Source organism: Delphinus delphis, chromosome 3 (genome assembly GCF_949987515.2).
Source record: "Delphinus delphis chromosome 3, mDelDel1.2, whole genome shotgun sequence".
Lineage (NCBI taxonomy): Eukaryota > Metazoa > Chordata > Mammalia > Artiodactyla > Delphinidae > Delphinus > Delphinus delphis.
Window position 1 is genome coordinate 47,207,757 of NC_082685.1, and position 20,783 is coordinate 47,228,539.

At 56.0% G+C, this 20,783-nt stretch overlaps 1 protein-coding gene and 1 non-coding gene across 3 annotated transcripts; both read right to left on the reverse strand.

Annotated features, from left to right (window-relative positions):
• Window positions 1-301: 301 nt before the first annotated feature.
• Window positions 302-20,583, reverse strand: SLC6A7 (solute carrier family 6 member 7). 2 transcript variants are annotated; one of them, XM_060006848.1, is made up of 14 exons: window positions 20,462-20,583; window positions 15,608-15,791; window positions 13,786-13,917; window positions 13,416-13,650; window positions 11,604-11,742; window positions 9,933-10,067; window positions 8,918-9,021; window positions 8,671-8,795; window positions 7,868-7,980; window positions 7,417-7,548; window positions 6,826-6,925; window positions 6,534-6,634; window positions 5,819-5,986; window positions 302-2,087 (listed from the first exon to the last, which is right to left on the reverse strand). In XM_060006848.1, exons 1-14 carry the CDS (start codon window positions 20,492-20,494, stop codon window positions 1,878-1,880), a joined length of 1,911 nt encoding a protein of 636 aa, XP_059862831.1. In that variant the 5' UTR covers window positions 20,495-20,583; the 3' UTR covers window positions 302-1,877. The 2 variants fall into 2 exon arrangements, with proteins under 2 accessions (XP_059862831.1, XP_059862832.1); XM_060006849.1 differs by lacking the exon at window positions 302-2,087 and adding an exon at window positions 4,245-4,441.
• On the reverse strand, window positions 3,914-4,076 carry LOC132423789 (U1 spliceosomal RNA). The gene has a single exon (XR_009519099.1). It is a non-coding gene; the product is annotated as a U1 spliceosomal RNA (small nuclear RNA).
• Window positions 20,584-20,783: the final 200 nt, after the last annotated feature.

The following is a 20,783-nucleotide window of genomic DNA, read 5'->3' on the forward strand; positions in this document are numbered from 1 at the left end:
TGTCTCTGCTGGGTAACCTTGAGCAGGTCTCTTCCCCTCTGTGGGCCTCGGTTTGTCCGTATGTATAACGGGAGACTAGGTGGTCTTTAAGGGCCTTCCTCATCTTCATCATCCTTCCTAAGCCCCACCCACCGACCACTGCCAAGGAGAAATGGCAAAGCTAGGGTCAGAAGCCAGGTGGGCCAGGAAAGGAGGCAGCTGAGCCTCAGTTCCCTTTATCTGTCTGATGGGAACCAGAAAGTTCTGTGCTGTCCCCCTCGTGGCTCTCAGCAGTAAGGAGACAGGGTAAGGAAGATGACTTCATTGGTGTTTATTAACAGAACACAGATGGGTTGGGGAAACACCAGCAGAGAGGGCACAGGGGTTGGCACAGATGCACCAGGCCACCCTGCCCCACTGGAGGATGCCATGTGCAAGGGACCTGATCAGGCGTTTTCTCACCCCACCCTCATCTCTCGGGGAAGGAGGGACCCCAGGGCAGCCCCTCCCAAGCCTGGGGATTGAAGATGCCAAGGTCTCTGGCTACAGGCCTGGGGTGCCGCCCGCCCTCTGCTCTCTGCCTCCACTCGGGTGTCCGTGCCCAGGGACCCGTGTGCTGAGGCAGAGTCGGCAGCACTGGGACCAGACAGCCATATGTGTGGACCACCTCCCAAGGCTCTTAGTGGCCTGGTCGTCCACAGCCAAGGCCCATTCCCCAGCAGTGCCTGGAGCTAGAGGAAACAGTGAGGGCCGCCAGGACAAGGGAGAAGGGAAGAGAGGGACCCCTCGTTCCCACCTCCACAGTGCAGGTCGGGCACCTCCCTCCCTTCCCCGGTTCTAATCATGCCCAGGGCTCCCCACACTAGAGGGCATAGGGTCCAGAGAGGGAAGCTCTGGGGTCCTCCTTCTTTCCCTCCCTCCACCCTCCTAATACCCAAGCTCAGGCACTAGCCCCTCTGGTCTCTCCTCCGCAGGCTTCCCGCCTCTACCCCATCCCCTCTATTCCACCTTGCACGCTGAGCCAGAAGGATATTCTATCTAAAGCACATGATCCTGCAAATCCCCTGCCCACCCGCGTCCCTGGCTCACCCTCTCCAACGATCTGCATTCCCACTTGAATCCTGTTGTAAGCTGGTAACTTCTCCCACCACTCTCCCGCTCTCCTCACTCACTCACCCTTGGTCTCTCCCTAGGCTACCTCCTGGCCCCAGGGGAGGAGAAGGGGGCTATATTCTGACCCCCACACCTTGGCTGGATCAACGCCTTGGCCAGAGGCCCTCCCCACCCTGCCGTCCTCTTCCTCTCTCTCTCTCCAAACTTGCCCATCCTCCAGGGCCCTCAGGTCCCACCTCCTTCAGGAAACCTGGCCTGCACACGTGAACCCACAGGGATCTTTCTCCCACTTGACTTGATAACCCTTGATGCCCGGGGCCTCGTGGGCCTCGAGACAACCTGAGTGTCCTTGCCCAGCTCAAGATTCTGATTCGTTGAAGTGTATGGGGCAGGCTCCCCAAGAGAAGAGAAGGGACTGGGCCCTGAACAGAGATGAGAGGGTGGTCCCAGCTGCCACATGAGAAAGGGAGCTGGCCGGTCAGGAGGCCTGGGGTCCAGTCCCTTCTGTCGTGTGACCTTGGGCCTCAGTCTGTCCATCTGTGAAGTAAGGGCTGAGCTGGCTCATTTTCAGCTTTGAGTGTGTGCGTGTGCGGTTGCGTGTGCGTGTGCGTGTGTGTTGGGAGTAGACAGAGGTTTTAGGAGAGGCAGAGGCCACAAAAAGGGACTTGCTCTGGGGACCGGCATCACCATGGCAACCTCCCGCAGCCTCAGGCCTCTCAGAACCCCAGAGGGTGTGTGGCAACCCTTGGGAGCCGGCAGGGCCTCCTGTCTGCCTGCTTCCCATCTCACATCATGGATTCCTCCTCCTCTGCAATCTCTCGGTCCACCTCGATGGCTGTGTTCTCGAAGCTGGTGATGCCCCCGTACTTGCGCATGTGCACCATCAGTGGCTTGGGGGACTGGCTCCCGGCCAGCGTGGCCACGTACATGCCTGTCCGGTTCTCCTCCAGTGACGGGCCCCAATCTAGGGCTGGCCGGCTGGCCTGCTGGAGCCGCTGCAGCAGAGCAACCACAGGGCTGAGAACCAGGGCTCAGGGACTGCTTCCAGGGTCACCGGCAAAACACTTACCGCGTCACCTGGATTAGTCTGTGCAACAACCCGGGGAAAGGGCGGGGGCACTGTCACTTCCCCAAGGGAGTGAGTCACATGCCTGGGGAGAATTCTGCCCTGCCACTCACAAGTTGGGTGTCCTTTGGGCATGGAATTTAAGCTCTGCTTCCAGCATCTGTAACTTGGGAATCGTGATGCCTTCAAAGGGTGGTTAGGAAGGCACTGCTGAGCAGGGTGCTGGGAACAGAGTAAGGCCCAGTAAATGGTGGCTGTTGTTATGGTTACATGGCAGGCAGTCCAGGAGTCCACTCTGGGTCCCTCCCCTAAATGCTGAGTCCTGAAGAGCTGGGAGCTTTGGGGAGAGAGCCATGCACTGGGAAGATGGAGACAGAGTGGCCATGGTCAGTCTGACTCAGATGTCTGACCTTTCCCTCTCCAAGCTCCAGTTTCCATGGAAGGAGGGAGCTAAGGTGATGACTAAGCCTGGACATTCTAGGATTCTGTCTTCCTCAGACCAAATTCCCAAAGCCCTCTGCCTGCCCTGCCAGGGAGAAGAGCCCCAGGCCCTTCAATGAAGGGAGACAACCAACATTAAGTGGAGCCTCCTGGGTGTAGATTCCAAGGGAGATAATGTGTGCCATGCCCTTAGCGTGGGGCCTAGCACAGCTCTATACTCAAAGCACAGTGATGCCCATTAAAATGCATTGACAGTAATGTTACCCCACCACTCAGGAACCTGCCAAAGGCTTGTCATCTCACTTGGAATGAAATCCAAAGTGCTCTCATGGCCGCCACGTCCTGACCCCTGTCTACCTTCGTGATCTTGGTTCCCGCCACTCTCTCTCCACCTCCTCTGATCCAGTCTCGCTGACTTCAAACGTGCCGGCCCCTCCTGCCTCAGGGCCTTTGCACTGACTGTCCTTCTGCCTGGAATGCTCTCCCCTTAGACATCTAAACCAATCACCTTGGCGATTTCGTCAGGTCTCTGTCACCTCCTCAGAGAGGTCTCCCCTGGTCACCCTGGCCAGAACCCCGTCCTCCATCACTCTCTATTCCTGTGCTCTGGCTTTGTTAGGTTTGGTTTTGTTTTTAAGTATTGCACTTACCACTGCCTTCATGTGTTTGTTTGTTTATTGTCCGTCTCCCGCATTAAAATACAAGCTCCCTGAGTTTGAGGACTTAGATTTGTTTCCAGCTGCACACTAGTGCCTAAACCAAGGTTTCCCCACCTGAGAGCACCACTGACATTGTGGCCTAGGAGGTGTTCTGCACATCGAACCGTGTGTAGCAGGATCCCTGACCTCTAGATGCCAGTAGCATTCCCCCTCCAATCCCACCCTCTCAGGACAATCAAAAATGTCTCCAGACATTGCCAAGGGTCCCCTGAGGGCAAAATCACCCCAGGTTTTGAGGTGAGAACCCCCCAGCTTAGAACTGAGTACTCACCGGGTCCCAGCTCTGTGCTGAGTATGGGCTTATTTAATCCTTACACTATCCCTATGAGAGGAGTATTATTATTACCTCCACCCCCCCCACACAGATACTGTCTGAAAGTACGGTTCAGAGACATTAGTTAAGTTGGCCAAGGTCACACCGGTGGGAAGCGGTGGTGTGGCATTTGAACCCAGGCAGTCTTGACCCCATCCTGAACTTTAAAAATACCCTGCTTTTCTGCCTGTCACAGTACTGACTTCATTGATGAGCTTTTTTTCTTCTCACAGCAACCGTATGGGCAGTTATCACTATACTCATTTTTTTTTTTTTTTTTTTTAGGGGAAAGCACAAACGCAGTCCCCCACTGCTACAAATTCTGCAGTCGAGTTTCCCACGTTTGGGGAAATCGCAGGGATCAGCACATCCGGAGTGCAATGGATGAGCCGTGCACTGGAGAACCACCTTTGTGATCACGGTATCTCCCCTGACAGGTAAGGATCACTGTCCTAATTTTAAGGACTGAGAAAGCAAGGTTCAGAGAGGTACGTTCACTTGCTTAGGGTCACAAAGCTGGCAAGTGGCAGACCCAGGATTCCGATCCTAGTGGGTCAGTGCTGGGAAGCTTGGTCTCTGAAGGTGGCACCCCTGAGCGGGGCAATGACTTCTCTGTGGGGCTCTGCGATCCCCCAACAACCTGTCCCCTCCGCCTGGCTGTGGGCAGCGGTGGCAGCAGGACAGGAGGGAGGCAAAGCAAGGCTTGGGAACCATGAGCTTCCTGGGAGCTGGAGCCCTCCTCCTTCCCTTCGCAGACACCCTGGCTCTCAACAAGGAGACAATTTTCCTTTAGCAGCACAGGTGGGGCTCCTGAGGTTCAGAAAAGGAAAGGGGTTTGCCTCAAAGTCATACAGCAGTTGGAGGCAGAGCAGTGGCTGGACTCCAGGACTCCCCTGGATCTGCGCAGTGTGACCACAGCCCACTTCTGCCAGGGAAGGGCTCTGAGCCTCCCTCCAGAAGCTGGAAGATGGGGCAAGGGACAGCCAAGGAACAGTGGAGGTATGTGAGGTAGGGGGGTGGGCAGTAGTGAGCTGGTTAGCAGGCTGGGGAGGGGTGGAGGGGCACAGGAGCCCTGATTTGTAGCCAATCTCACTGTTGTAATTATCCCCACACTTGTCAATTTCAAGCTGTCAATGGTTTAACAACTGGGTCAGCGTACTTCTGAATATTTAACAATTAGCTCTCATGAAGCAGTACTAGTGGCTCCAGCACACCTCTGATGGTGTGTGTGTGTGTCCCAAGGCCGTCTCGGCCCTGGCAGGCTCACTCAGCTCCACTCACTATGACAGCCTCTTGCCACCAGAGGACTCCACACCCACGGCCTCAGAAGTGGAGGGCTCAGACACGGATGTAGAGAACAAATGTATGGACACCAAGGAGGGAAAGTGGGGGGCGGGGGTGGTGGTAGTGGGATGAATTGGGAGATTGGGATTGACGTATATACGCTAATAGGTATAAAATAGATAACTAATAAGAACCTGCTCTATAAAAAATAAATAAAATTAGATTAAAAAATTTTAAAAAAAGAAGTGGAGGGCTCAGTGTGCAGAGGGCACCTGAGGCTCAGAGAGGGGCGGGATCTCCAGCAGCTGCACAGCAACCCAGCATGTCCACTGGCCCACAAAGGGTCCCTATTCCCCTCTTCCGAGCCTGCAGAATCCCATACCAAACAGCTTGCACTCTGTATGCTTTCTGGGTCTCTCCACAAAGCCCTGGCCATGGGCAGGGCTCCCCGTCACCGGAGGAGGGTGACAGCCCACCCCTGGGGTCCTTCAATGTTGCCTCTGACCCTGAGTTCCACAGGGAAGCTAGCAACCTGAGTTCAAGTCCTGACCCCTGCCCAACTCACCATGGACCTTGGATAAGACCCTTGTCCTTTCAGGTTCCCCCAAGACACGTGGGCAGTGGCCAGTATCCGTGGTCTGTGCCCCTCCCTTGCCAGGGGCCCCAGGTGGTGGGAGGGGCCACAGGATAGGACTCTGGCCCCAGAGCCTGCCACAGACCAAGCAGATCTGAGCTGATTCATAGCCCAGGCTACTGGTTAGAAAAAAATGCTCTTCCCAGTTAAAAGAATCCTGCAGGCTCTGGAAAAGGTGCTGGAGCAGACGTTTTCTCTTCTGGAGGTTGGGCCCAGGGCAGGGCCACAGGTCAGGGGGCTGGGAGCAGGCAGGGGTGGGGCAGACTCACCTCCCAGAGCGAGCCTTCCTCTCGAAGCACAGCCACCAGCATGCCGGCTGGGATCATGAGGCAGGACAGCAGGCCCATCAGGATGCCCAGCAGCTCCGCCCAGGCTGGGAAGCGGTAGCTACCATATTCTGAGGGCTGGTACTTGACGATGCTATACACCAGCAGGGCCTGCAGGTGGGGGGCTCCCAGCATCAACGTGGGCCTCGGGCATGGCCCAGGGCTTGGGATAGCCCAGGTCTGAGCTACCTTAAAGCCTGAGATAGCTCAGCCCAGAACCACCCAGTTTCTGAGACAGCCCAGTCCTAAGCTGTACCAGAACCTAGATGGTCCATCTTTGGAGCCTTTGCAAGTCCTCAGACAGCCCTGCCCCAAGCTGACCCAACGCCAAGACCTGAGACAGCCCAGCTCTGAGGCGCCCTAATTCCTGAGGCGGCCTACCCCTGAGCTGCTCTGACCCCAGCCTTAAGCTTCTGAGGCCTGAGAAAGCCCCGCTCATTTTGCCAACCAAACGCAGGACCAGCCTCAGCACAGCTACAAAAGCTGGGGGCATCAAGGGGGAGGGGGGTAGACCAGGATCCCGGTGCCCGCCCCACCTCTCAGCCCTGACAGAGGCCCACTATGGGCCAGGGCAGTCCTACCAGACTGAACGCCCAGAGGGGCCCTGCTCTCAGCCCTGAGTCCCCAGCCAGCAGCCCTCCCTCCCACCCCCGGTTACCAGGAGCGTGGCCGGGGACAGGAACAGCCAGCAGGCCCTGAAGTAGAGGCCCGGCTTGAAGCCCAGCATCATGTGGATATCCCGGCAGAACCTCTGGATGCCTGCACAGGGGAGGGAGGAGCGTGGTCCCACCCGCAGCCCCACAAGCACCAGCAACCCCTCCTCCACTCCAGCTGCCCCCACCGGAAACCCTGGCCCTCGGGACCGGGAACCCAGTGCAGGGGGGCTCCAGGGTAGACTCCCACTCTCCCACGGTGGGGAGCCTGACTCCACCTCCCATGGCCCCTCTCACCATACACCCGGGTGACAGCGAGGCACGTGGTGATCACCGCCACCATTAGCCCGAAGCTGGCGCTGTAGTCGTCCAGAAGGACCAGCCAGTACATGCCCCCCTGGAACACAAGTCGCAGCTCTGGGGTCCCCTTATCCCAGCCTCTCTCCCTGATGCCACCCCTTCCCCAGGCAGGAAGTGAGCAGGAAGCAGCCAGACCGGCGGGGAGGGCAAGACGATGACAGCGTGACTGCTGTCTGCCTCCCGAGCCCTTTATACACATCATCTGATTTGAGTCTCACAGCAAGCCTAGATGTAGACCCCATTTTATCAGCGGGAAAACAGCCTCAGGGGGGTGAAACCACTTGTCCTGAGGTCCCTTAGCAAATGCAGGAGCGAGGCTTGAACCCAGGTCTTTCAGACTCCAAAGTCAGGACTCTGGGTCACAGGCCAAGCTGCCCCTGGGAGAGAGGGCCTGGGGTGGACTAGGTTCCTCCCAAGGAGGAAGAAGCAGGTAGTTCAGGGAGTGCTTGGCCTGGCCGCAGACAGTGCCGCAGGTGTCTGCCCCAGCCTTGCCCACCAGCTGCCCGCCCACCCCGCAGCGCCACTCACATCCGTGGTGAGGACCAGCCCCATCAGGTACATGGCCACACAGATGAGCCCTGAGAACACAGCCTTCTTGGGCCGCAGGTAATACGGGAACTCATCTGTAACAGCTGTCACAATGGTCTCCAGGAAGGCAAACTGGGGGGGGGAGAATGGGGGGGGTCAGAGTTCTTCCCCCCCCACACACACATACAAACACACACAGATACACATCTCACAGGCACAGATACACACACGCCACACATACACACACAGGTAAACACATAGATAGACACATCACACAGATCCACGTCACACACATGCCATACACACAGACACAATACACGAAGACATACACAGTCATGCATCTCACACACGCACAGACACACATAGAGATACACACATCACACACACATACACACGCACAGAGACACAGACACACACCACAAGGTGCACCCACTGGCGTGGAGCAGCTCACCTGGCTGTCCAAGCCAAGAGTCAGCAGCATGAAGAAGAAGAGGAAGGACCAGAAAGGCGATAGAGGCAGCATGGTCATGGCCTGTGGATAGACGACAAAGGCCAGGCCAGGGCCTGGGCCAAGGGCACACGGCGTCAGCAGTCTGGGGAACGCGGGGGTCCCACATACGTACTCAGACGCACGTGGTCGCTCACAGCCACTTGGGCACACTTGGTTCAGCCAGACCCAGAGACGTACACTCACTGCACACTTCCAACACTTTCTTAATTTTTAGGATACAGGCCAGCACACTGTCGGTGCTCCATAAACACAGGTTGATAAAATAAATTAATTAATAATGAGTGCACGAGAAAACGCAAGACCAAATAGAAAACCTCATTTGAATACACTTATGTACACAATCATTTGCACAAACAGTTCCATGAACACACATACTCAGACACTCCCATTGGCACAAGACACTGATTCACATCATTCAAACCCTCAGTTAACTTGCACAGCCATCTGCACACAGGTTGTGACTCATCTGGACAAGCAAGGCAAGTTCCTAAGATGCGGCAAAACAAGACAATCTCCTATAGAAAGTCACTTATCTCCAGACACAGGTTGACACATACTCATTTGTACATTCATCCCTTTGCTCTAGGACACCCAGAGAGCAGCTAAGACACATTCATTCGTGTGCACGCACACGCACGTGACATACCCATCCACAACCTTGCTGGGCCACATGTATGTTAACTTGCCCAGCCCAGCTGTCCCCGACACACCCTCCACCCACCAGGGCTGGGCAGCCTGCTCACCTGCTTTGGCTACTTGGTCCACAGGCACACCCAGCTCCTGAGACATGTAGCCCAGCACGGAGAAGATGGCAAAGCCAGCCAGGATGCTGGTGATGGCGTTGCCCAGGGTGACGATGAAGGTGTCTCTGCCGGGAGAAGTCCAGGCACAGGCCAGGGTGAGCGGGCCACGCCTTCACCCACGAGGCCCTCCCCAGCCAGCCACTCTCCTCCCCACTCCAGCCCCTGGGATCTGGGAGGCAGCCCTGACCTATAGATGTTCTGGTGAAACGTGTTGTAGGATGCAAAGGTGAGGAGCCCCCCGAAGCCCACACCCAGGGAGTAGAAGATCTGAAGAGCAGCTTCGATCCACACCTGTGGCAGGAAAGGATGCAGATGGAGGCCAGAGAGAAGGGGCTGGCACACCATGGTGTCCAGAGGAGGAAGGAGGTGGGGCAAGAGCCAGTCGACAGGTCCAGGGATGCTGTGGTGAAGAGCCTGGCTCACGAGTGACACCGGCAGGAAGTAAGCCCTGCTCCAACACTTACACTGCAGGACCTGGGCAAATCCCTTCCCCTCTCTGGGCCTCAGTTTCCCCATCCAGGATCTAGGAGATACTCTCTAAGCTTGGTCCGGTTTTGAAGGAAGTAGTGCCTCGTGTAAATTTTCAGTAGATGCCTACTGACAATAAGCCCCTGGAACCCCTTTACTTCCTCCCTAGAGTTGGAGGGACCTGAATTGGAATCCCAGCTCTACCATTTTTTATCTGTGTAACCTGGCCAGGCCACATCACCTCTCCAGGCCTCAGGACCCTCGTCTGTACTGAGGGGATAGGAACAGGACCTCCCTCGTAGGGTGGTGGTAAGGATTCTGTAACTACATACATGCAAAGTGCTAGAGCAGGGCCAGGCACAGTCATCCACCAACAATAAGAAACGTTAGGTGTCAGGACCATTGCTGTTTCTATTATTATTACAATGCCCTCCTTGGGGTTTGGAGTCAGACAGATTAGGGTGGAAATCCCAACTCTCCCACCCCCTAGTCGTGTGACCTTAAGCGTATCACCAACACTTTTGCGCCTCAGCTTCTTCATCTGTAAAATGAGAGAATAATGCCTACTGCATAGGATTGTGAATAATAATCAAGGAAAGTGCCAAGCACAGCGCCTGGTACACGGGGCTCCCCATGTGGAAGGTTCTTCCCCCCACCCCCTCTTTTCCCAGGGAGCCCTCTTTCCTCTCCCCAGCCTGACTCTTCCCTCTGCACGCAGGCTTTGAGGGCCTCACCTTGGAAGACAACAGGTGGTGGAACTGAGGGGTGAGATAGAACTGGATGCCCTTCCAGGCCCCTGGGAGGGTGACTCCACGGACCAGCAGCATGAGCAGGATGAGGTAGGGGAACGTGGCCGTGAAATACACCACCTGAGAGACAGTAAGGGGGGTGACCTTCTCTCTCCTTTGCTCCTCTCAGAAATCCCCACCTGGGCTTCCCTGGTGGCGCAGTGGTTGAGAATCCGCCTGCCGATGCAGGGGACACGGGTTTGTGCCCCGGTCCGGGAAGATCCCACGTGCCGCGGAGCGGCTGGGCCCGTGAACCATGGCCGCTGAGCCTGCGCGTCCGGAGCCTGTGCTCCGCAATGGGAGAGGCCACAGCAGTGAGAGGCCCGCGTACCGCAAAAAAAAAAAAAAGAAATCCCCACCTTACTAACTCACCTATGCAGCCTAAGCTGGGAGCAGTCCCTCACTCCCTCCACACATCACTGCTTTCCAAGGCTGTTCCCAACCGTCCACTCTCTCTAGCTCCACTGCACCCTGGTCCAGGCCCCCTGCAAACCCAGCCTGCGTGGTCATCAGACGCTGGACATGCCCAAACTCCCCTCTGCCCCGTCTGTGCCTGTTCCCAGACCTCCAGCCTCGCCCTCAGCAAACACCATCAAGTCTCCAGCCTCGCTGCCTCGGCTTGCACCACGATGACCTCTCCTGGCTTTCTAATGGTCTCTACACTGTCTTTCTAATCTTTCTTTTAGTGGTTCTCTTCCTCGTGGACAACGTCTCCCAGCCCTTTGCAGAGGGACAAGTTCTAATTTATAAATGATTGATTAAACCGCTCAGAAGGTTTCCAAGTCCTTCCTTCCCTTCATAACCTAAAGGAAGTTCCAAGTCCTTCCTTCCCTTCATAACCTAAAACGGGCGTCTGCGGCTTTGTCTTCCCAGCATCTAGCTGGCCTTCTTCAGATAACAGTCGCCTGACTTTCCCACCTGGCGCTGACTCCATTCCCAGCCCCAGCCAAGCTGAGCACTCCACCCTCCTGCCCACGGTGACTGGTTCAGGGATGGATATCAGACCTATGTATCCAGTGAGACTCAGTTCTAGGATTTTTGAAACTTGGGACAAGGGAGAATACTAAGCAGGTAAGATGTAAGCCTAGAGCTGCTAGGGGCAACCTCATGAAAAACGTAGCCTGAGAAGGAAGCCAATCTGGAGGAAAGTACTGCTGAGACACCAAGAGAACGACATTCCTGATAACTCCAACTGAACCTCTAGATCCAGCCATGCCTGAAGCAGACCCTCTAGACTTTCCAATTGAGTGTGACAACTGGGTGTTCTCGTGCTTGCATTTCAAAGAGCCGTCACTCATACCCACCCTCCAAGCACTCAATGAACACTTGCTGAGGTTCTTCAAAGCGCCAAGCACTAGGTTAGGAAAGAAGCTTGAATAACAGATAGGTCCCGCTCTCGGCGTGTTTCTAGTCTAGCGAGCCAGCCTAGCCACCATCCAGGCTCACCCCCACATCTTCCTTCAGGCAGTGCCTCCCTCCCCCAGTCTCAATGCACTCTCCCTCCCCCTCTTCCCAGTTGAAGTCCATCCATCCTCTCAGGCTCAGTCCACACCCTGCCTCCTCAGGAAGACCTCACCCTTCCCAGCCTCTCAAGCCTCCGGGGCCTCCCAGCTTCACCTTGCCCGAGGACTTCACACCCTTGAGGATACAGAGGAACACGATGACCCAGGCAAGCAGCAGGCAAAGGCAGAGGTTCCAGCGGATCTGCCCAGGACTTCCGATGCCCCGGCTGCCTTGGATGTGGAGGACGTAGCGGCTGTGGGAGACAAGGTCTGAATGTCCTCTGGTGACCCTGCCACGTTCCACAGACATGGAGTAAAGCTGTGGCCGGCCTGCGAGACTATCCTGGCTTTTTTCTATTTGATTCCTCTCCATCCTTCTCTGACCAGCTCAGCAGCCACGAGGTGGGCTTCTACAGACCCCATCACGCAGGCTGCTTTCCTCTTCAATTTCCATCTGGGTCTGGCTAATGGGAGGCAACAGCAGGAGACTGGATGATGGGTTGGGGTATTTGCACACACATGTGTACACACGTACACGCATACATGCACGCACACCATCAGAGGGTCTGGCTGTGACTGCCTTCTTCTATAGCACAGCTTTTGTTGGGCAGCCCTTCCTCCAAGGCTTCAAATTTTCCCTGGTTCCGGTAACACTGCCTCCTTGCCTCAGGGGTGGTATGGCTGTCCCTCTTGCTGGTGCCTCACCTTTCCATGTGGATCCCCTCTGTAAAGTCCCTCCACTCACTCAGCTCCCTTCAGCCCTGTGAGACTGCCAATCGGCTTCCTGCCTGCTCCCCCCAACTGATGCAGTGGGCCATGGCGTTGCCATGGAGACCCCTGGCCGCTGCCAGTGACCATGTCATGTTCTTTGGCTTTTAGCTGCAGACCCAAGCCCTTCCCCATTGGTCAGACATACTCCTCAGCAGGTGCAGACACTTTGGATGGACTTTAAATGGATAAACGGATGGACCATGTAATATGTGTGGGTTGGAGATTAAAACATTTCAAGACATGCGGCTCATTTGGGGGAAGATTCCTAAGAGTAGCCTTTTGCTACTAGGTAAAGGGTTGGGGGTATCTGGTCTGTGTCCTCTGGTTAACCAATGGTCCCTACCTAGGAACAAGGCTACTCTGGAATGTTCCAGAACAAGATCAGGGATCAGGAGGCCTTGGTTCCAGTACTGCCTCTGCCAGTAGGTACTGAGCAAGCCTCTGGGCCTTGTTTTCTCAGCTATAAAGTGGGACTTTGGGACAGGCCAATGGGCAGCGATGCCCTTTTGATACCCGCCATTCACAGGGGCTTGCAATGTGCCGGGCACTGTGTTAAGGGTTTTACCTGCATTACCTGCATCATTCGCATAGCAACCCCTTACTCTCTCCTACAGTCTTCTTTCTCCTGTTAGACTAACCTGAGATGGTCCTGTAGGATCATGGCCTCTGCTAAGTGCCTTACCCACTAGTACAGTCGGTACTCAATAAATACAGACTGAAAGAACGAATGAGTGAGTGACTGACTGATACCATCCTATGAAGCAGGGACTCTTATTACCCCCTTGAGCAGAGGAGGAAACTGAGGCTGCAAAAGTTGACGATTACCGTTACCGTCGGCATCATTGCCATCAGCTAGCACTTACTGGGCACTCACAGTCCACCAGGCTGGGCAGCACAATTTATAAGCTTTCTTTCCTTGCATCCTCACAGTAACCTTCCAATACTATTAGCACACCCACTTCCAAGATAAAGCAAAAGAAACTGTTCACGGTCACACAGCTGGCCAGGTGAAGAGCTGGGATTAGAACCCAGGGTCCACCTAACACGAGCACCTGAGCTTGGCCTTTGAGGTGCGTATGCTGAGCCCCTTGGGGACACGGGCACACTGATGCCTTCTGTCCCTCCCTGACCGTTGCTGGGCCGGCGGGGGCCTGACCTCCAGTACTCCTCGCTGGGGCTGACGGTGCTGGTGAGGTTGAGGGGCAGGGCCCCGTTGCCGTCCTTGGAGCCTCTGTGCTCGAGGCAGAGGTCCGTGTTCCACCAGTTGCCACAGTGCTCCCAGGGCAGGTTGCTGGTGAGGGAGGCGAAGAGGTAGAAGAGGACGTAGGCGATGATCATGTTGTAGTAGATGGCCACCAGGCCCACGATGAGCAGCATGGCCGCGCCGGCACCTGGGCGGGGGAGCGGGTGGCCTTCAGGCCAAGGAAGCCGTCCCCTTTCTGGGTTTCACCTCCCTCTCTGCCTACAGGTTGTGGCGGGAACCTCCCCGCCTCCCTCAGGCTCAGAGCACCCCACTGAAGCCTCACCTTTGAAGAGGGGGCTGATTTTCCAGACAGCCAGGGGTCCCAGGCTGGAGAACTGGCCCAGAGAGAGCTCGAGGAAGAAGAGGGGGATGCCGCAGATGGCCAGCATGAGGAAGTAGGGCACAAGGAAGGCGCCTGCGAGGAGGAGAAGGGAGGGCGGGGAGGGTCTGGGGCTGGGCTCGCCCTAAAGCCCAGCTCGAGCCCCGCCCCACCCCTCCCCTGGCTGGCAGACACCACCACTTCTCACGTGGATTAGGGCTGGGCAGTACAAGACTGTCTTCTCTTATGCTAGGAGATCACTGAGGGCCAAGGGGTCGGGTGGGGGGGGCGGGGGGGGGGGCGGGATTTACTCACCTCTGTAGCCCCAGCGCCCAGGCCAGGACTGGGCTCAGAGCAGACATTGAGTGAATGAATGAACAAATGAGTGAATGAATAAGTGCATTCCCTGCCAGAGGAAGTACAAACCGTCAGTACAGAAATCGATGCCCTGCAGAACATGGCTCCAGTCTACTGCCCCTCCCCTCTCCCCAGCCCCACCTCAGGGGCTTGTGGCTGCCTCCTGTGGTCCCGTGTGCCCAGCATCCCTTCCCCTTTTCTTCTCATGTCAGCAGCCAGCTCCTTTACAGGACTGCCCACCACCATATGGCTCTGGAAGTGCTGCCAGTTACACCAGCCAACCCCTGCCCACCCCTTCCTGGGCACATATCCCAAGGCAGGCCAATTAGATACCTTCCCTGCAATTCTATATAGATTCATTCAGAGAGAGCAGTGCTGAGAAGGAAGTCATTCCAGAGCTGTCTGTGGCCACCCCCGACCCACCTGTAAGGAGGAAGCCTGGTCCAGGGAAAAAGGAGGTCAGCACACAGAGAGGGAAGAAGCATCAGAACCAGGGAGAGGGAGGACAGAGACAACTATGGACATCCCTGAGTTCCTGGAGCTTTGGAGGTCAGCACTCGTCCCACACTTCCCAGTCATCCCAATTCATCTCGTCCTTGCTTCATCTAGTTCTACTTGGATTTCTGTCGCTCTGCCAATATGCGCTTCTTTAAGGAGTTTGGTAGAGTTGGGAGGAGACACAGTGCTGGTGGGAGCACATTGGCTCTGGAGACGATAGCCCTGGGGTGGAATGGTGGATCCCCATCGTGTGACCTTGGGCAAGGAACTTGGCCTCTCCAAGCACTGCGGCCTCATCAAGACGGTGCCTACCCAGGTGGTTGTCATCAGGGTTAAATGAGACAGGCCTGGAGAGCACTGAGCCTGGGGCCTGGCCGAGGGTGAGTGCTAACCCCAGCTATTGTTAATGAGACTTAGAACAGCCACTTGATGGAGAGGCAGGGACAGAGAATTTAAGATGAAAGAGATGCTGGGTTTGCAGCGTGAATGGAAGGAACAAGAGAGGAGGCTAGATCGAAGATTCAAGAGCAGGAATGACTGATCGAAGGAGCGAGGTTCCGGAGGAGGTGAGGTGGGAGAGAGGTGTCGAGGAGAAGACAGAGCACAGTGATCACTGACAGGCACACACAGCCCTTCATCACCAAGCAGAGGCAGCCCCCTCTGCCCATCACTCACGGCCCAGGAAGCGCCAGGGCTTGTCAAGAGAACCGAGTGTGTATCCATGCTGGGGATGAGACAGGAAGGAGGGGACTGGGAGAGGAAAAGGGACACGGCAGGGTGAGCTCCCCCTTCCAGCCCCAGGTCACTGCTTTCAACTAATTCAGCCCAAGGTCACATAGGAGACAGTGGCCAAGGCCACTTAACACCTCACTCCACCCTGAGCCTTGGCCCATTGGACTAGATGCCCCTCATGCAGGCATCAGGCCCATACCTCCTCCGTTGGTGTAGGCTCGATAGGGGAAACGCCAGACGTTCCCCAGGCCTACACAGTAGCCGATGCAGGACAGCAGGAAGTCCAGCTTGCCTGTCCAGTTCCCCCGGTCTGCGGCAAAGTCCACGTCCAGGTCTACATTGCCCTGGTCGCTGGGGGTCATCAGCAGGTCTGGGGTGATGTGCTGCCAGTAAGAGAGACCAAAGGGGTGAGGGAGAAGGTGAGGCCAGGTTGAACTGGAACCCCCAAAATAAGAATATGGAATCAAACAGGACTAAGTGCCAAGAACTCTATTGGTTCAGATAATCAACGGGTCTCACCTGGGCTGACAGGTTAATAGGCAGGAGCTCCCTGGGGTTTCAGGGGACTACAGACTTTTGAGACTAGCAGGGTGGCTCAGGCACTAAGAAAGCCACCTTGATCTTAGTTTGGCTAACACAGGGGTCCAATGAAGGGATGGTCCTATTTGATGACGACGACGATGACGATCTTAATAACAGTTACTGTGTGTGAGCACTTACCACGCACTCGCTGCACTAAACATTTCACTCACATTACCTGATTTCATTCCCAGAACAACTCTATGAGCTAAGTACTCATCTGAGGGAAACTGAGGCTCAAAGAGGTATGATGACACACCCACAGTTTTCGCAAGGCTGGCTAGTGGGAGAACTAGGTTTCCGGCCCAGAGCTTCCTGATGCTGGAGCCCAGGTCTTCAACCACCCAGTGCTGGGGTTCTGCTACTCCATTCTGGGCACCATATTTTAAGAAAGACAGTGGCAGTTTGGAGCATGTGCAGCTGACTAGATTGGAGTGTATTCAGGAAAGGCAGTTACAGGAGGACAAGAGGAAGAATTGGGACCCTTAGCATAGAAAGGACGGGGCATGGAGAGAATGTGGGCTCCCCTGGGCTTAGATTTATGCTGTGTGGCTCAAGAAGGCTTACTGAGGACTGTGAATTTTAGCTCACAAGCAGGAAGAAGCTACTGAAGCCCCAGTCTGCCTCAGAAAGTTGTAATCTTCCTGTCTCTGGAGGAAAGATGCATGCACAGAGGGGAATGGCAACCAGCTGTCCCTAAAGTCCCCTCCTGTGATTTAAGGAGGGCAGGGAAGCCCACTGGGCATTCTCACTTCAGGCTGGGGCTGGGCGATGGAGGCCTTCCTCCAGGTGCTTGGAACCCTGGCCCGAGAGATGAGTTAGTGTGTCCATGAGCTGTCCAGGCTTAGGGCCAGGAAGGAAGCCCAACGTTACCAGGATGACTATCTAAAATTCAGACAGCAGTTCCCAGAAGTGACTCCAGGAATGGGCAGGAGAAAGGGGCAGCTACACCTTTTCTGCTTGCCTCTGAAAGCCATGCCCCATGGCAGAGGAGGACGGAGCTGCAAAGAAGGCCCATTATCAAATAATGTTCATGGTTTTCAGAGAGGAGAAAGGACCCTCCTGCTTCCTGCTGAGGAACAACCGTGGGGAAACAGTGATTCCACTGGACTGGGCGTCAGGAGACCACGATTCTCATCCCAGGTCTGTGCCAATTCACTGTGCAACTTTAGGAAAGACTCTTTTGAGCCTTGGTTTCCCCATATGGACACTGAGGGGATTGGATAGATCACTAATTCCAAAAATACATCACTTGAAATGTTTGTAGATGTTGGGTGGAACAAAGGATTCTTGAATTTAAAAGTTTGGGGAAAGCTGGGTTATCACAAGGTAAAACAGGTTGCTTTGCTGCAGGACTTGTCAGATCCTTTAATGGACCAATATGCACTGTGACTCTCCAAGTAGAGACTAGAACAGACAGTATTCTCCAATTCTACTTAAGAAAAGGGTCTCAAGGAGCTAGCATGTCAGGATATACTTGGCAGAAATGCAAGTCTAGATAATCTTTAGCTAATAGTCTTCTGGCTCTGATGATCTGTGAGGCAAGATTCATCAAGGAGACTTCACCACAGTGCTCGAGGACCAGATCAGATCCCAGCACAGGGACTCAGCAAATAGCTACTACCCAATTTGCTTTATCCCCTAAAATTGCCCTTCCTGGCACCAGCTCAAGTAGGTGTCTACACACAAATCAGGTGACAGAGGAAACCTTGCTGGGATGAGGACGGTGAAAGGAGAGTCCGAGTGTCACAGGACTGGAGATGCCTGGCTGCAACGACACGGTTAGGGCAACGGGCTCAGGTGGCAGAAATGTGGTAACAGCATTGGGCTCTCAGTGATAGTGACAACCATGGTGGTGATCCCGCCTGAGGCTGGCTATTGGCCAGAGGGGCAGTGGTGATGGGGGCAGCCTGGCATGATTATGGGTGATGCTGACAATGAAGAAGAGCATGAAGAAGCTGCTTTTCAAGTAACTGGGCTCCAGGGGTTGAAACAATTATGTTGCTGGTGGTTCTTTAGCTGTGATCTCAGACATGCTGGGGTGAGGACAGCAGCAGCTCCTAGATCTGTATGAAACCCACCCCTTCCCTCGGGTGCCCCTTTCCCCAAGTCTTCCTCTCCAGCTGCGTGGGCATCAGCCCTCTGGAACCACTCCCTCCCAGGTGAACTCCAAGAGGGACGGGGTAGCAGCCAGTTGACACTGGCCCCTAGTATTGGGTGAGGAGGCAGACCTGTCACCCTGTGACCCCCCCACCTCAGGCCAGCTGGCAGGAGGCCCTGATAATGAGGTTCCTCTGATCCCTCCTGAGAAGTTGCTGCCCTTTCTACGTTCACAGAACAGTCCCGGCTCTCTGTTTCCATGGTGACAAGAGTTCCAAGAGCAGGATGCTGCCAGCTCTTCCATCCCCTCCTCCCCCAATCAGAGGGAAGCCTGCTCCTGCTCCAGGAACAGGGGATGGGGTCCTCCAAAGCTGAGCCAGTCCAAAGCCCACGTGGAGCCTCCAACCCCACCACGCGGTAAATCCCAGGAGGCTGGCACAGAGAGGACAGAACTGAGAGACCAAGAAAGGCAACAAGATCAGCGGGGTAGGGCTGGGAGCTGGACGAGTTGCTTCACACTTCTGCCTGGGTGTGAGGCTCCCACCCCTGATCCCCCCACTCTCCACCCAGAGTCACACAGGCACACACATCTGAGTTTGCCAGACCACACCCCCTCTTTTAGGGGCCAACAGAGGTAGGTCACCAGCAGTGTCGGGGCTGAGAGAGGTACGACTTCCCAAGCCAAGGCTTTCATACCTCCTTCAGGATGAGAGAGACAGTAGGAATCTGGAGTCTGACTTCATTATTGTGCAGATCAGGAAAGTGAGTTTCAGAGGAGAAGGGGCGAGCCCAAGGTCAAACAGCAAGTTAAGGGCAGAGCAAAGCCAGGACTCAGACCCCTGACCCTAAGTCCCGTGCTCATCTCTGAATAACGCTGCCATAGCTGACGCCTCCTCACTCCCCGACCCCCTTCTCCTGGAGACCAAGGGAGGGGACACTGAGGCCAGGGGTCCCACCCCTACCCTGCTGGCCCTAGGTGGTTCAGCCCACCTTCGGGAAAGCAGTAACCTGCACCCCTCAGTTTCCTTGTCTATAAATTGGGGATAATAAGACTTAGGGCCCAGGATTGTTGGAGGATTACTTGAGATCAGGCTTCATACAACATGGCTATTTACATAATGAGTAGCCCTGTGCCAGTGAGGGGCGGGGGCTCTTGTGAGAAGAGAGAGGAAGGAGGAGAGAGTAGGATGGAAAAGAACAGGGGCTGGACTCAAGAAGACCCAAAAGACCCACAAATGACCCCAGCAAGTCACTTATGTCAGGAAACAAAAAGGACCCACTTAGCACAGTGGTTCCACGCTCAGCTGCCCAAGGGCAGAGAGCTTGAACGAGTGTATGGTGGCGGTGGGTCTTGCGGGAGAGGGGACCGTCCACCACACCAGCAGCTGGGAGTTCACAGTATCCACCCCCCTGGACTGTGGGGCCTGCTTTGGTGCCGCACGCTGGGAATGGACCAGTGATGGTCCAGGCTAGAACACAGACTTGCCCCAAGTCACAGGGTAAGCGGCACCTGTAGAAACAGTACCCAGGCGTTCTGACTCCTTGGCTAAGACTGGTACTCTTAAGCCAAAAGCTAGAAAACTTCCCCCGAGACTCTCCCTCCCCACATACATGTGACTTGGCTGGCAGGTCCAATCCCACAGGACAAGGTGGGGCGGGGCTGAGGTCTGGGCCCAGGGCTCCAGGAACACATAGACTTGGCTTTTTCTCTCATGCCAGCTTCCACCCCACCTCCACAGCCCTTGGGTCTCCCATTTCCTCCCTACTTGTCTTTGCCTCCCTCTTGCCCTGCTGAGGGGCAGCCTGGGGTCTTATCAGGGAAGCCAAAGCTGCCAGGAGAATGAAGGGGGTGGGGAGGAAGCAGGAGGTGGGCACTGCAGGGCAGGAGCACTGGTAGGAAACCAGGGCGCAGCTGCTGGCTCACGGAGGCTGCTTCAGCGCAGAGTGCACAGGTGAGGACCTGCTCCAAGCCCCCACCCCCGACCAGTCCTGCTCAAGGCTGTCTCAGCTATTCTAACATCTCCCACCCCCCCAGATCAGCCCCTGGGGGAAATGGACCCGGGTCCTGGGGAGGGGCGGGTGCCTGGCCCCAGCACCCCTACCTCGTGCCTCCTGTGCCTTGAGACACCTGTTCGCAGGACCTGGCCCAGTGAACCCCAGGCCCCATCACACTGCATCCAGATCCCCAGAAGGGGAAGGCCACTCTCCACCCCGTGCAGGCTGTGACCCCTCCCCTCCCTGCAATCCAGCTCTGCCGGCCTCCTCCGGAGCCCTGAGCCGGTTGCAGGTGCCCTCTCCCACCCTCCCAGGGGGCTCGAGAGGGGGCGGGCCTCCGCACCCCTCCCTCAGGTGCGCCCCTGCCCTCGTGCCCTACCTTGCTGAGGTGAGCTCCCTGGAGCTTCTTCATCTTGGAGGGCGGGTCTCTGGGGCTTCCCGGCTGGGCTTTTCCCGAGCGCAGAGAGCGAGCGAGGGAGCAAGAGATCTCGCTGCCGGCCGGCTGCCGCGCCCTGTCCTCCGCGACTCCCGCGCACCGGCTGGGGAGCCGCGGGCGCAGGCGCTGCCGTCCGTGGGCTGCCGGGCGCTGCCTCTCCCTGCGCAGCGCCCTAGGCTGGGGAGGGGTGCACCGCTGCGTCCGCGTAGACAGACGGGCTGACTGACTGACAGCAGGGGGATGTGCGCCCCCGCACGCAGAGCTG

Coding starts and splice junctions, on each gene's coding strand:
- SLC6A7 (XM_060006848.1), bottom strand. CDS start 20,494: ATGAAGAAGCTCCAGGGAGCTCACCTCAGCAAG. Junction 13,651..13,785: donor AATCAGCCCCCTCTTCAAAG/GTGAGGCTTCAG, acceptor TCCCCCGCCCAG/GTGCCGGCGCGGCCATGCTG. Junction 7,981..8,670: donor GGACCAAGTAGCCAAAGCAG/GTGAGCAGGCTG, acceptor CCCTTGGCCCAG/GCCCTGGCCTGGCCTTTGTC.